Below are 14268 nucleotides of genomic sequence, written 5' to 3' on the forward strand. Positions count from 1 at the left end.
TCCTGAGGAAACACATGCCATTATAACAGCAGAAACACACACACACACACACACACACACACACACACACACACACACACACACACACACACACACACACACACACACACACACACACACACACAGAAACACTCACACACACAGAAACGCTTCAGAAACGCTCATACACACTAGGGCTGCACGATTTGGGGAAAATGTCATATTGCGATAATAGAGGTCAATATTGCGATTGCGATATAATAAACAAATGGTTTCATGAGTCAACTTGCTTGGTTCTCAAGGAAAATAAATGCACACACAGATTAGTGATAATCTGCCTAAAGAAAAAAGTTCTTTAGTCAAGAGCAGTGAGTGTTTTTCTCTGTTCCCTTTGTTCTTTGATTAACTTTAGCGACAGATATAATTAGTGGCTACTGTGTACTGTCCCTTTAAGACCAGCCGCTGCTGTCAGAGACGCGGATCTCACACGCGCCTTATTCTCTCACGAGTCACAACTCCTCACGTTCATCATAAGACTACTCGTATGTTATGAAGATACTCGACAAAAAGACATTGGCATAATTGTGTGTGTTATTGTTCGTTCAATACACACAGAAACGCTCATACACACAGAAACACACACAGAAACGCTCATACACACAGAAACACACACACACACACACACACACACACACACACACAGAAACGCTCATACACACAGAAACACACACACACACACACACACACACACACACACACACAGAAACGCTCATACACACAGAAACACACACATAATCGCTTCAGAAACACACACACACAGAAACGCTTCAGAAACGCTCACACACACAGAAACGCTTCAGAAACGCTCATACACACAGAAACACACACACACACACAGAAACGCTCATACACACAGAAACACACACACACACACACACACACACACACACACACACACACACACACACACACACACACACAATCGCTTCAGAAACACACACACACACACACACACACACACAGAAACGCTTCAGAAACGCTCACACACACAGAAACGCTTCAGAAACGCTCATACACACAGAAACACACACACACACACACACACACACACACACACACACACACACACACACAATCGCTTCAGAAACGCTCACACACACAGAAACGCTCACACACACAGAAACGCTCACACACACACAGAAACGCTCACACACACACAGAAACGCTCACACACACACAGAAACGCTCACACACACAGAAACGCTCACACACACACAGAAACGCTCACACACACAGAAACGCTCACACACACACAGAAACGCTCACACACACACAGAAACGCTCACACACACACAGAAACGCTCACACACACACAGAAACGCTCATGCTCAAGGCCTGTTTGGTCACCTGATCCGTGACGTCGTAAACGACGATGATGCCGTGAGCTCCTCTGTAGTAGCTGGACGTGATGGTGCGGAATCGCTCCTGACCCGCGGTGTCCCACTGTTAACACAACACACACTGTTAACACAACACACACACACATTCAGCAAACACACTCTCATATCAAGCAGCACAGCTGTGTTCAACACTGATAATAATCAGAAATCCTCATATTAGGGCTGAACGATATATCGTTATCGTATCTATATCGAGATATGAACTTTCAAGATATTACTATCGAAAAAAGCAACGATATAGACGATATAGATTTCCCCTCTCCGCGCTCGCCCTGCATACAACTCTAGCAGTCACAACAAACATCAGTTTTACGAGTGCCCTTGACTGCACCGCTAAAGCCAGCGCGCGCACACTACCAGGGATGTGGGAACTATATTGTGAGAGGGGGGGGCGGCGTTTCCATGGTGACGCGTCATTGCTTGTCACGTGACACACCGCAGCAGCAACAGCGCTGAATGAATGATGATCTTCCTTTATGTCATTTTTCCTTTTTTATTCAGAATATTCACAAATGTGTTCGCTATGGCATGAAATATCTGATATTCCGATTGTCAAATACATGCAAGTGGAAGTATATTGTTGTTTAAACACCTTTAAACGATCGCGTTAGTTGAGCTGTATGCGCGATGGGCGCCGCCGTGTTAGTTTGTGCCGCAGACGCAGTTCAGAGAATCTGATCTGTTGGATTTACAACCTCTATGTTTACAACACGTGAATTCATCCACTTCTCCCGAAATACTTAAAAGTAAGTGGCTGGTGAACTGGGAATAGAATAGAGTAAACATTGAAGTTACTTAGACAATGTGTATCTGATATGAATAAAACGTGTCGAATTATAATGGAAAGGATTATTATTACCTCTTCCATAGACATCAGTGTGTATTTTACAAACTCTAAATGTATTGTTTTTTTAGTACTTACGTAGTCATATCGTATTGTATCGATATCGAGATATCTGGCATGAAAATCGAGATATGAAATTTTGTCCATATCGTTCAGCCCTACCTCATATTAGAGTGATTTCTGAAGGATCATGTGACCCTGAAGACTGGAGTGATGATGCTGAAAATACAGCTTTGATCACAGCAACAAATTACACTTTAACAATTTATTCACATAAAAAACAGTTATTTCATATTATATTAATATTTCACAGTTTTTACTGTATTTCTGATCAAATAAATGCAGAAGAGACTCTTACGAAACCATCAGAACATCTCAAGCTCGTGTGATTAACGAGTCTCACGGCAGTGCTGAAACTCAAACGTGTGAGGTGCATGCTGGGAGTGTGACGTGTGCATAAGTTGCGTTACGAGCGCATGAAGTCAAGCGAGTGTGACGAGAGGCGGCGAGTGTGTGTGTGTGAGCCGCTCTTACGATCTGTAGTTTGATGGTCTTCCCGTCCAGTTCTATCGTCCGGATCTTGAAGTCCACCCCGATGGTGCTGATGTAGCTCTCCGTGTACGTGTCGTCCTGAGGAGAGTCACATCACCGTTAATCACACAGCGCTTTAAACTATACAGATCCAGTGTCACAGCAGCTTTACAGAGATTACAGGAACATAATGCAACAGAGTTTGTTTCTGGAAGAAAATAGCGTCACAGTCCAGCTTAAGTTAGTCCAGTGATGGTGCACTTTTGTTGTAAAAGTTATTAATTTAGTTCTTATATTCTCATATAATGGTGTCAACTGCAAGCAGATCAATTATATTGTTGAATATTAAATTAAAAGTTGCGAAATTAAAATGGAATATCGCATAAAATTTGATAATAAAGCAGCGTTTCCATCTCGTGTTCAAGAGAACAAAATCATCACTTCCTGGGAAACTGGCACACAATATCTGTAATAAACATTAGGGATGCAGGATATATCGGCCACCACATCGCTATCAGCAGATGTGTTCATTTATAATGTTATCGTTATCAGCCTGATAAGAAAATTAGGATAATTAATGGATTTAACACCATGGTTTGGGTGAATACTCGATTCTGATTGGCTGCAGGGTGTCCATTAAAAAGTGATAGAGGACACCTAGTAAAGGAGTTCTGGTGAAACTGACTGTTTACCGGTTGAAATTAATAAATAAATAAATGCGCTGTCTACATCAGCTGTGAGTAACCATAGCAACCGGCAGTAAACTGAAGGGTTCTACGAGCTGAGCGGACTATAAATATCTCCGGTTGCTAAATAAACCGTCAGGCGTAACCAGGGAAACCAAGTTATTGTCTGTAAAAACTTTAGATTTCGATTGTAAAACTAATTAAAATATGAACTAATGTTTTAAAAATGTGTTATTTGACAAGTGACCATGGTGTAAGTGGGTTAATGCCCGACGAGGTGTCCGTTGTCAGTTAATAATGGACTTCGGCGGAGGCTGCGCGTTGGACGGTTCACGCCTCGCCGTCGTCACAATCGTCGGGCATTAACCCTTACATGTCCTTCAGCTGAGACACTTCAGACGCGCACTGTTCAACATGATGGTTTTAAATCGCTTGAAATATGATTGGAATCACTTCAAAAAAGGAAAATAATAGTGAAGTGCAACATGTGCAGCACAAGTCTGTCATATCAGCTACATGAAATTATAAGGCTCTCAAAAAGTACAGAAAAAATTGGATTTAGATTTATCTGCCAATATATCGGTTATCGGCTGTCAAATAAAAAGAATTACTGGTTACCGGAATCGGACAAAATGTTCAAATCGTTCCATAAATGATAATAAAAATAAAAGTTGCTGCAATCGTGAAAGAAACTGTGGCTCTTTTTTCCTCCTTCATAAATGAGTTGTGTTCTGAGCGACAGACGAAACACAATAAACTCTGTCATGTTCTCTGGGGTTCAGATGCTGGTGTTTGTGAACAATCATGTGAGTCGCTTCTGAAGGAATTAAACCAAATCATTCTGATCACAGACTTTGACTCGGGCGTTTCAGAGCCATCAACATCTGAGATGCTGTGATGCGATTGGTCCACTGGTTAGTCCAGTCATCCAATCACAGCCTCTTTTGAGGCAAAGTCACGTGAGTTTGTTGTGCATCGAGGGATTTATTCAGCAAATGTGTTTCCATCGCAGCTCGTGTCTTATTATCGGATACAATTAAAAACTTTTTTTTTAAAAGTTTTTTTGTATGTATTTTTGGACTTTATGCGCATCTAGGAGTTTCCATCTCAAAATTTGCATAAACACAGGTGGGTGGAAACACAGCTATTGAATAGATTTGAAAAGATAAACCAGGTAAACTGGAAGTGCCGCCCCTCCCGACCCAGTCAGGCCGAAGACATGCACCCTTCACCTTTACCATGAAGCTCTTTGACAGTCAAATCACCGGTGCAATAAGAGCCACTATCTGTGTGTGTGTGTGTGTGTGTGTGTGTGTGTGTGTGTGTGTGTGTGTGTGTGTGTGTGTGTGTGTGTGTGTGAGAGCAGTATCTCAATGGCAGGCTAATAACTCACAGCGAAACGCAGCAGAAGGCAAGACTTCCCGACGCCCGAGTCTCCGATCAGCAGGAGTTTGAACAGGTAATCGCTGAGAGAGAGAGAGAGAGAGAGAGAGAGAGAGAGAGAGAGAGAGAGAGAGAGAGAGAGAGAGAGAGATAGATTATAACGTCTATCAGTAATCACTTCTGGTCAGTTGTCATGTGTGACGTGGAGCTGGGAGTTAAATTACGCAACACGTGTGAGTGTGTGTGTGTGTCATCATGTCTCAACATTACACATGAGTGAAATGAATCTGACGAGGGAAATAATGGAGATAAAAAGAGGAATACCTCATCTCTACTCCCAAATAATCACAAGAAAACTGTGCGGAAATAACGTCATGAAGCAAAACTTCTCCTGATTTCGAGGCGAATTATGACCTGGACAGGTTTCCAGATTCACATTCTTCAATTTCACTGTATTACCTTCACTTTACCATGGTAAATCCACAGACTTTGACATAGTGGTGTGTTAACAGGTGATTTAATTACCCATCAGCCCCTAAAACAAAACTCAACATGTCACACTGTCAGTAAGTTCAGGCCCAGGATCACATTTCACATCACAGTCCCTGATCCACTTCCTGAAAGCAGTTTGATCAGCCCGAGGATGATTTATTTCATTATTAACATGATCGGACGTGGCATTATTACGGAGATCATTTCTTCAGTTTCATTCTTTACTTATCGGTTTCATAACAACGTGGCACTCGAGTGTGTCGGAAACAGCCCGACAGTTATCTTATACATCCTTATTGCAAGTACTTCTATTCATATCCAGCGAAAAACATATTTATTTATAATAATATTTTTTAAGCCAAATCGAAACGGCTCCCGGTTGTTTGATCTGCTTGAACAAGAAGAGCATAGTTGTGATACAAAACAAATTCATCCTGATATATAAAGTCAGCATTTAGTTCACTTTAATATTTTGTTTACTTAACACTGCCATGGTTTCTGTGAATATTAATAAAGCAGGTGACGAGTGCGCGTTCATGTGTTTGATGTGTCATCAGCGCTTTTTTTTTTCTTCACACAAACTTACTATTCAGGATTCATGATGGACAACACACGGAAACTCCCGCTTTATCTGCCGTTTTCTTCCCCGCGACGAGTGCAGTTAATGTTCGAGACTCGTTTGCCGCTGATATCCGTTATTGTTCGGTGTTAAAAGCGGGTTTTAGGAGAGAAACGAGCGGAACCGGGATCCGGACACAGAAAAATGGCCCCTCGACAGTGAAGCTAGAATAACTGGAGTCGATCAACGGTCACTTTCGCTGCACGACCTGCCAAAATAAAAGTCCTGACAAATAAACGACTAATGACACATGCTTATTATTATTTATATTTTTATATATAAATGACATTTTGAAAATATCATGATTCATTATTTACATTTTATATTTCCGGAAATATTTTTGGCGAAAATACTTTTATTATACGTGGCATATTATGGAGTTAATTTGGATGAATGTTTTTGGAGAGTTTACAAACGACCTTTATTCTGTCAGAAAACGCAAAAAGTTTATTTAAAGGCCCACTGAAGTGCTTTATTACAAATGTGTTGATTTAATTTCCTCTGAAACAGGAAGACAGACATGTCGAACAGCCCCACCCCCTTTTATTTTTAAATTAGCCAATAGCGTTTAGTTTATGTAACAGCTCAGAGCCGTTGAGCTCGATAAAGCCGCAGTTTCCTCCTGATCTCTAACCGTTTCTCCTCCTAATCTCCTCCATGCTGCTTTAAAATACAGCATTCTGTGTTGAATTCACATTAGTCTAAGTATTCTAGTCTGCGGCGACTCGATCATATGATCCGCTCTGTGTATCGTATCTCTGGACCGGAGCTGCGGCGGTTCGATGACACTAATGTGAAACCAGATTTAATTCGCCTCAATGGAAAGCATATTTAAATGTCTGAATCGTTCCCATCCCATATAAAGTGCACTACTTTCCATTTATCAGGTAGAAAATAGCAAATGTGTGAACAAGTGACCGATATCAGCTGCAGCTTCAGCATCTATATATAATGTAGGGGGTGGGGCTTTAGATTCTAGAGCATTTGATTGGACAGAAAATACTATGAGAAGCTGAGTGCAGAGTGATGTCATCAAAATCATTGATCCATATTGGTGGAAGTGAGAGTATGTAAGTTTTGAATGCTTATATCTTCTAAATGTGAATTTTGTCATTGTTTTTGGAGCACAGTAGCTTATATAATAACAGTACATATTCATAATAAAAGCCAAAAAACATTTTTCAAAAAACAAAATTTGTTTAGCTTTCAAAGGTTTGGTTGAGCTGAGTCAGCTGACCAGTATCTGCGTGCAAAATAAGACACTGTTTCTCACGCAACAATTTCCGGCCAAATTTTGAATATTTAATATTTAATTGAATATTTGAATATTCATGAGCGAAGCCCCCTGATTATCCTTTGTAGAGGTGCGCACCACTAAACACAGAAACTGACGTCTTGTGAAGCACATCAACAGTTTCATCCTCTAGATGGCGCTACAATCCAGTCAAAAACAATGTAGTCCAGCGACATTGAGTGGGTCTGTCAGTTAAACACAAGAGTCATTATATTATCATTAAATCTCCCTAAACTGTCGGACTAATGAAAGGTGTGAGAGTTGCCGAAGACTGTCTCATAGTGGAGCACATATTCTTTCTCTGGTTTACTTTTGGTGATTTTTCCACTACAATTGAACATATTTAGGCTACCTCATGAAAGAGTCTGAAGTTCAGAGTTAATGCTAATGTATTAATGCTAATGTGTTTAACTCGCCATTTAATTTGGGTAGTTTGGCAGTGGCTGCTGATCTTGACCCGTCTTTGAACTGGTCTGAATGGAGGGGAAAGGCTTTTCCCTTATCCAAACACACACACACACACACACACACACACTACAGCCCTATTCGGACGGGACTAGTTTTCAAAACGACGTTTGAGTTACAATTCTTATCAACCTCCGTCTGTGATTTCATGTACGGATTCGGACGGGACTAACATCTCCGTGTTTATTACCGAGGTAGGAGTGTCTGTTTTACATGTGGGCATTGCAGAAGATCACGTGTTCAGAATGCGTGGATTGCGTATGGTCATTTGAAATTAAGTACTTTTAAAATTAAGCACTTTGAAATATAAAGTAAAACGTCCTAACGTATTTAGTGTTTTGTAAACCTTTTATAAAAATTGTAGTATAAAAAAAAAAAACTAAACATAGATTTATCATCATGATTTTATAGAACTGGGTTCTTATAATAAACCCACCGGAATAAAAAGTTTTAACTTATATTATTTACACGTTATGTAATTAAGTGCAGAAATGAAAGTAATCTTACCTGAAACTGATATTGCAGTAGCCAGTCTTAACTGTTTACGTGATTTGGCTCTTCTTGTTGATTTCATTTTTTATTTTATTTTTTCTTCGCAGTGTAGGCTACCAAACACATTTACATCCATTATCGGTGCGCAAAAAGCAGAAACTTGAATACCGGCGCGATAGCGAGAGATTGTATGGCAGTTCACGTTGACCAAAACACATAAGAAAAAGCGTTTTGGAAAAAAAATGTCCGGTAATCACAGACATTCGCATTCGGACGGGATTAGATTTCTCTGAGGACCGCCGAGTTTGACGAAAAACAGTAGGTAATTTGCTCTGGAATTTTTACAGAGGTCGTGTGAGAAAAAGACAGACATGGCAGATTCGGACAGGATTAAAATCTCAAAGTACGTCTGTGAAACAGATATTTCTCTAACGTCCCCCTGTGAAACTAGTCCCGTCCGAATAGGGCTTATGACCCTACAAATGCTATTAATACACCTGTCTGGTGACTGCTGAAGAGAGAATGAGTGCTAGGACAGATATGGACAATGTCGATGGCGCCTGCGTTTATATTGTTCAGATTTTATATATAAAATGCTTGAGGTTAAGTGCTGTTTTCCTGTGTTTGTTTGCACACGTGCCGGTCATTGTTTTGTTTTCCCTGAGCCAGACACACATAAAGCCCCAATCAAACCCGCAGGCTTCTTCATCTGCTCTTCCACTTCATGAACTCAGTGATGATGCTGTACAAGAACTGAGGGAACAACTATCTTCATGATCCCAAAGGACTTTTTAAAGTGACTGTAGTGTGTGTTGCACAGGTGAGCATGTGTGTGTGTTCGAGGAATAACACACTGACGGAATCAGAGCATCTCAAACGGCTTCTGTTGCAGAGCCAGTGTGTGTGTGAGAGAGAGAGAGAGTGTGTGTGTGTGACTGTGTGAGAGAGAGAGTGTGTGTATGAGTGTTAGTGTCTGTGTGTGAGTGTGTGAGAGAGTGTGTTTGTGAGAGAGAGAGAGACAGTGTGAGTGTGTGTGTATGTGTGTTTTCTAGTGGGGAAATTAGAGGGGTGTGTTTAACATTTCAAGACAAGGAGAGGGACAGTGTGATTGACAGGTGAGGGTGGTGAAGTCACAAAGATGCAGTATAAAAGGTAAATGTGGGGCAAAACTGATAATCTGAGCTTATTTGGGGAGTTTTCCAAACACAAGCAGTCACACACTCTTCAGAAGCGGACGCTGATTTCGGTAAGAGCTTGACTGGACTTTATAATGCTTTGAGCAAAAGTTAAGATGTAAATTACTGCATTTGTCATTATTTTAACACTTAAAATGCTTTGAAAAGCAACAAAATCAAGTCTACATGTGATATTCAAATTATAATACTACTTTTTTTATTCTTTTGTAGTAGAATTTGACTGAGAGGGTAAACTTTTAAAAAGTTAAAATTAAGCTTAAAAATTGTAGTTTTGAAGCAGAATTCATTGGGACAATGTAAAATAAAACTTAAAATAAAACTCAAAAGTAAAATTATAGTTTGTTACAGAATTTGATGAGAAAGTGAAAACTAGTAAAACAATTATTAAAAGTAAAAATTACATATAATTTCAATGCAGAAGTTTTTATTTTACAAAAGATGAAAGAACTTTACACATATAAGTCCAAATTGAATTAAAGTAGCAGAATTAGTTTGAGAAGAGTAAATGTAAGTTCAACTTAATAGTTAAAACTCCATTTTTTAAGCAGAATTCATTGAGACAGGATTAGTTAAAACTAAGTTTTAGTTTAAATTAAACTCAAAAGTACAATTTTAGTTTGTTACAGAATTGTATGAGAAAGTAAAAAATAAAAAAAGATTCAGTAAAATTTTAATGCAAAAGTTTATATTTTACAAAAGGAAAACTTTTGCAATGAAAGAAAAATGCACATCAAAGTTCAAATTGAATTCAAATAGCAGAATTAGTTTGAGAAGGGTATTAAGTTAAACTTAAAAGTTGAATTGTAGTTTTAAGCAGAATTCATTGAGACAGGATAAAATAGTCATATAAAACTTTAAATAACAAAGTTAAGATTAAACTCAAAAGTAAAATTATAGTTTGTGACAGTATTTGTTGGGAAAGTGAAAACACTAGTAAAAAATAATAATAATTCAGTAAAAATGTCACTGCAGAAGAAGGGAAAACGTCTGCGATGGAAGGAAAAACGCACACAAAAAATCCAAATTGAATTTGAAAGAGCAGAATTTGTTTGAGAAAGAAAGAAAAGAGTGAAAGAGTTCAAAGCCGCTGATTTATTCTCTTATGAACCGAGTTGATTGATCAGTTTCTCATCACTGCAGGCGTTCAGATGTACATTAACAGTTTCAACACATTACCTTGATCAATGCAAACAATCAGACAAGCTGAATGCAGACAAAATGTGCAAAATGTTGACTAAAATGTACTTTTTTATTCTTTATTTATTAAACATTTTATGTGTGTAACTATTTACAACAAAGCCCAAGATCCACCCACAATCATAAGACTAAATTAAAAAAATATGACAATAAAATAAAATAAAACTGACCAACATTTCAAACTTTTTGATAAAATCTCAATAAGGTCCATCCAAAATTGTATTGTCCGTCTGGTGACGCGCAGTGAACCTATTTTAAGAGGCTAATGTCAAACAGACAGTCTCTAAAACACTCACAATACCCTCTAACCTCCCCATTTAAGAGTCAAGAGCTCGTTTTTAGATAGGGTGGCTTAATAGACATGGATATATATGTGTGTGTTTTTGTGATACTATTTTTTTGTGTGTGTGGATGGTTTCAATGTTGCATTGCTACTTTATGTCAAATAAACTCAAACTCGAACTCAAGAAATAATGCAAAGCGCACACAATATTCTTTCAGCTAAGCGTGAACCTTTAGCATGTGCTGCTCTGACTGGCACACACACACTTCAACATGCGCTCTTGTTTAGTGACGCAAACGCCTGAGATGTGTAGCACTTGGGATGGTTCTTCAGGACAGGTGTGTGTGTGTTTAACTTGTCCTGTCTTGCGCAGACGATGTCCGATCATGAGCTGGTCCTGAAGTGCTGGGGGGCCGTGGAGGCTGATTACACGGGTCACGGGGGGGAGGTTCTGACCCGGTTAGTTCCACACACACACACACACACACACACACACACACACACACACACACACACACACACACCTGAACGTGTGTTGTCCCCGGGTCTGGCTAATGTTCTCTCTCTCTCTCTCTCTCTCTCTTCAGCTTGTTTAAGGAGTATCCGGACACACTGAAGCTCTTCCCGAAGTTTGTGGGCATCTCTCAGGCGGATCTGGCGGGGAACGAGGCGGTGGCGGCCCACGGGGCGACCGTCCTGAAGAAATTGGGGGAACTCCTGAAGGCCAAAGGGGATCACGCTGCCCTCCTCAAACCACTGGCCAACACACACGCCAAAACACACAAGATCCCCCTCAACAACTTCAGGGTAACGCAGGACATCTTCACTGGACACTGACCAGACAGCATCCTAACGCAACTAGCAGCCTACCTTATAATATATATATATATATATATATTATAGTAAAACATTTAAATTTAATTTCAAAGTAAAAAAAAGCTATATTTCATTGCAAAACCAGAAAGAAAATGAAACAAAATATTAAATTTTTAATATTATAATATTCAGTTATATTTTGGAGCAGAACGTCTTTAGAAAGGTAAAAACTAGCACTGAACTGAACCCTCATAAGTGACCGACTGTGAATGCTGATCATTTATTTTATAAAAATAAATTTTGCCATTGACATTAGCATGTTGCCAAGCTAACATCACCATAACGTTTTTCGATAATTTAAAGCCATGAATGATCTTGTTTCTTTTGATCACATTTGGTACAATACGGGGGCTTTGTTATTATTGATTATTGATGAGCTGCATTTTGCATCCCTCTTAAGATAATGCTCTCTCTCTCTCTCTCTCTCTCTCTCTCTCTCTCTCTCTCTCTCTCTCTCTCTCTCTCTCTCTCTCTCTCTCTCTCTCTCTCTCTCTCTCTCTCTCTCTCTCTCTCTCTCTCTCTCTCTCTCTCTCTCTCTCTCTCTCTCTCTCTCTCTCTCTCTCTCTCTCTCTCTCTCTCTCTCTCTCTCTCTCTCTCTCTCTCTCTCAGCTGATCACGGAGGTGCTGGTGAAGGTGCTGGGGGAGAAGGCCGGGCTCGACCCCGCGGGCCAGAGCGCGTTCAGGAAGGTCATGGACGTGGTCATCGGTGACATCGACGGCTACTATAAGGAGTTCGGATTCGCCGGTTAAAGAAAACCTCAAGAAAACCGGGCTCGAGAAAAAGCTTGCTTAAAGCACTCAGCTTGTTATTGCCACTAGTTCCTATGCAGCTAATCAGATTAAAACCCATCCAGAGAACAAATCATGTTTAGAGCCCAAACACACAGGCAACTCTATTTGTTATTGTATGTTAATGTGCCTCAGAAAGAACAGAGCCAATCACGTCAGGTTTAGAACGTCACCTGATCCGATGATGTCATCATAACACTAACAGTGACTTTATAATAATAGTAATAATTCATTACATTTATATAGCGCTTTCCTCGGCACTCAAAGCGCTATACATACTTTAGGTGTGTTGGGGTCTCAGGAGGAGCCTGAAACTATCTAAATTGTGAGTGATTGCACATAAAAAAAAAAAAATTATATATATATTTTGGGGAAAAATATTATAATTGAAAACGAAATTTTATTCCAGTTACGCTTCTCTTATTTCTAAAGGCCGTATGGATCATAAACATGCGACTCTTTTGTTTCTCTACACTTGCTTTGTCTTATTAACCTGCATAATAAATCATATTCAAGACTTCGCTTCTGTAATGCGACACTTATCAATAAACATTGCTTTTACCTGCTGAAAAACTGATTCATGTGTCTTTATTTGTCATTTAGGCATTAAAAACAGTCTTCACACTATTTTTGAATTATTATATCTGCCTTTCCAGACAGCAACATATAGTGTCGGCCCAGATCCGGTACAATACATGTGGATAACACGGATCTGGGCCGACACTGTGTTTCTCTCTGGGATATGATTAAAGTCAGGCTGTTTTATGGTTAATGAGCATCATAAGGATTATGCGCATGTGTTTATGGTGCGTTTGACAGGTGCTTTATTCTAATCTGGTGTGTCAGTCACATGGTTAGTAGTGTTTTGGCCTGATCGGGGTCTGGAATGGGATTTATTGATGACATTGTGACCCCTACACTTTGTTAAGGGCATGTGCTAAATCTCAGCCTTTTGTTTTTCTGGTGACCAGTCTTTCTAAGTAATCTTTATCCTCAGAAAAGCGTGGGTCAATCTGTAACCGTGCTCAAACTCACATGCTCACGGCCACTCGCAGTTTTCCATTCCTCACACACATCTCGTTCCTGGACGTTTGTGGACGTGACTGAAGCCACAGAGCTTTCCTGTGGGAGATTACGCTTGCTTTACTTCACCGCTGAGCCGAGAGACGTGTAATGAGCATGTGTGAAGCTCTCCCCGCGGGTTTGACTCGTTGTCACACTAGTGACAACAGTCACACACACACACACACACACACACACACACACACATAACGGTTACACTTTATTTTAAGGTGTCATTGTTACAGTGTAATTATATATTTAAGTACTGAGTAATATTAATTAACTACATGAACTTACTATAGGGTTAGGGTAGGATTAGGGTTTGGTTGAGGGTTAGTTGCATGTAATTATGCATTATTATTACTATGGTAAGTACATGTAACATATGTAACAAGGACACTGTAAAATAACGTGTTACTGATATGACTAACATATAAAGTGAGTTTGAGTTCTAATATCTCAGTTATTTCTCAGTTGATATCTCAGATGCATAGCAATGAGTTTGAAGGGAGACGTTGCCGGAAGTGCTGTAGCTCTATAGTCATGTATGTCTATTATTGACTCGTCTGTTTATTTCTCAATAGAAATGAAGACACAATTTGAGACAAAGTTGATAGTTG

General features: G+C 39.6%; 2 protein-coding genes across 7 annotated transcripts in view; one reads left to right on the forward strand and one right to left on the reverse strand.

Moving 5' to 3' along the window:
* The window catches only part of rab1aa (RAB1A, member RAS oncogene family a), a 7479-nt gene extending 1304 nt beyond the window's left edge, over positions 1-6175 (reverse strand). Inside the window, exons 1-5 of the mRNA XM_081362052.1 lie at positions 5962-6175; positions 4894-4966; positions 2818-2913; positions 1387-1482; positions 1-2 (exon numbers count right to left, since the gene is read on the reverse strand). The exon at positions 1-2 is cut by the window's left edge and continues 130 nt beyond it. Coding sequence (XP_081218178.1) covers positions 1-2; positions 1387-1482; positions 2818-2913; positions 4894-4966; positions 5962-5975 — 281 coding nt within the window. The 5' untranslated portion in view covers positions 5976-6175. The remainder of the gene's footprint in view (positions 3-1386; positions 1483-2817; positions 2914-4893; positions 4967-5961) is intronic.
* Positions 6176-7801: 1626 nt separating this feature from the next.
* On the forward strand, positions 7802-13162 carry mb (myoglobin). 6 transcript variants are annotated; one of them, XM_081362060.1, is made up of 5 exons: positions 7802-7947; positions 8945-9065; positions 11295-11380; positions 11509-11728; positions 12407-13154. In XM_081362060.1, exons 3-5 carry the CDS (start codon positions 11298-11300, stop codon positions 12545-12547), a joined length of 444 nt encoding a protein of 147 aa, XP_081218186.1. In that variant the 5' UTR covers positions 7802-7947; positions 8945-9065; positions 11295-11297; the 3' UTR covers positions 12548-13154. The 6 variants fall into 6 exon arrangements, with proteins under 6 accessions (XP_081218186.1, XP_081218184.1, XP_081218185.1 ...); XM_081362058.1 differs by having other exon boundaries at positions 7816-7947; positions 8915-9065; XM_081362059.1 differs by lacking the exon at positions 7802-7947 and adding an exon at positions 8474-8563 and having other exon boundaries at positions 8915-9065; positions 12407-13162.
* Positions 13163-14268: the final 1106 nt, after the last annotated feature.

The sequence above is a fragment of the Scardinius erythrophthalmus genome (genome assembly GCF_964197995.2).
Source record: "Scardinius erythrophthalmus genome assembly, chromosome: 3".
In the NCBI taxonomy this organism is placed as follows: Eukaryota; Metazoa; Chordata; class Actinopteri; order Cypriniformes; family Leuciscidae; genus Scardinius; species Scardinius erythrophthalmus.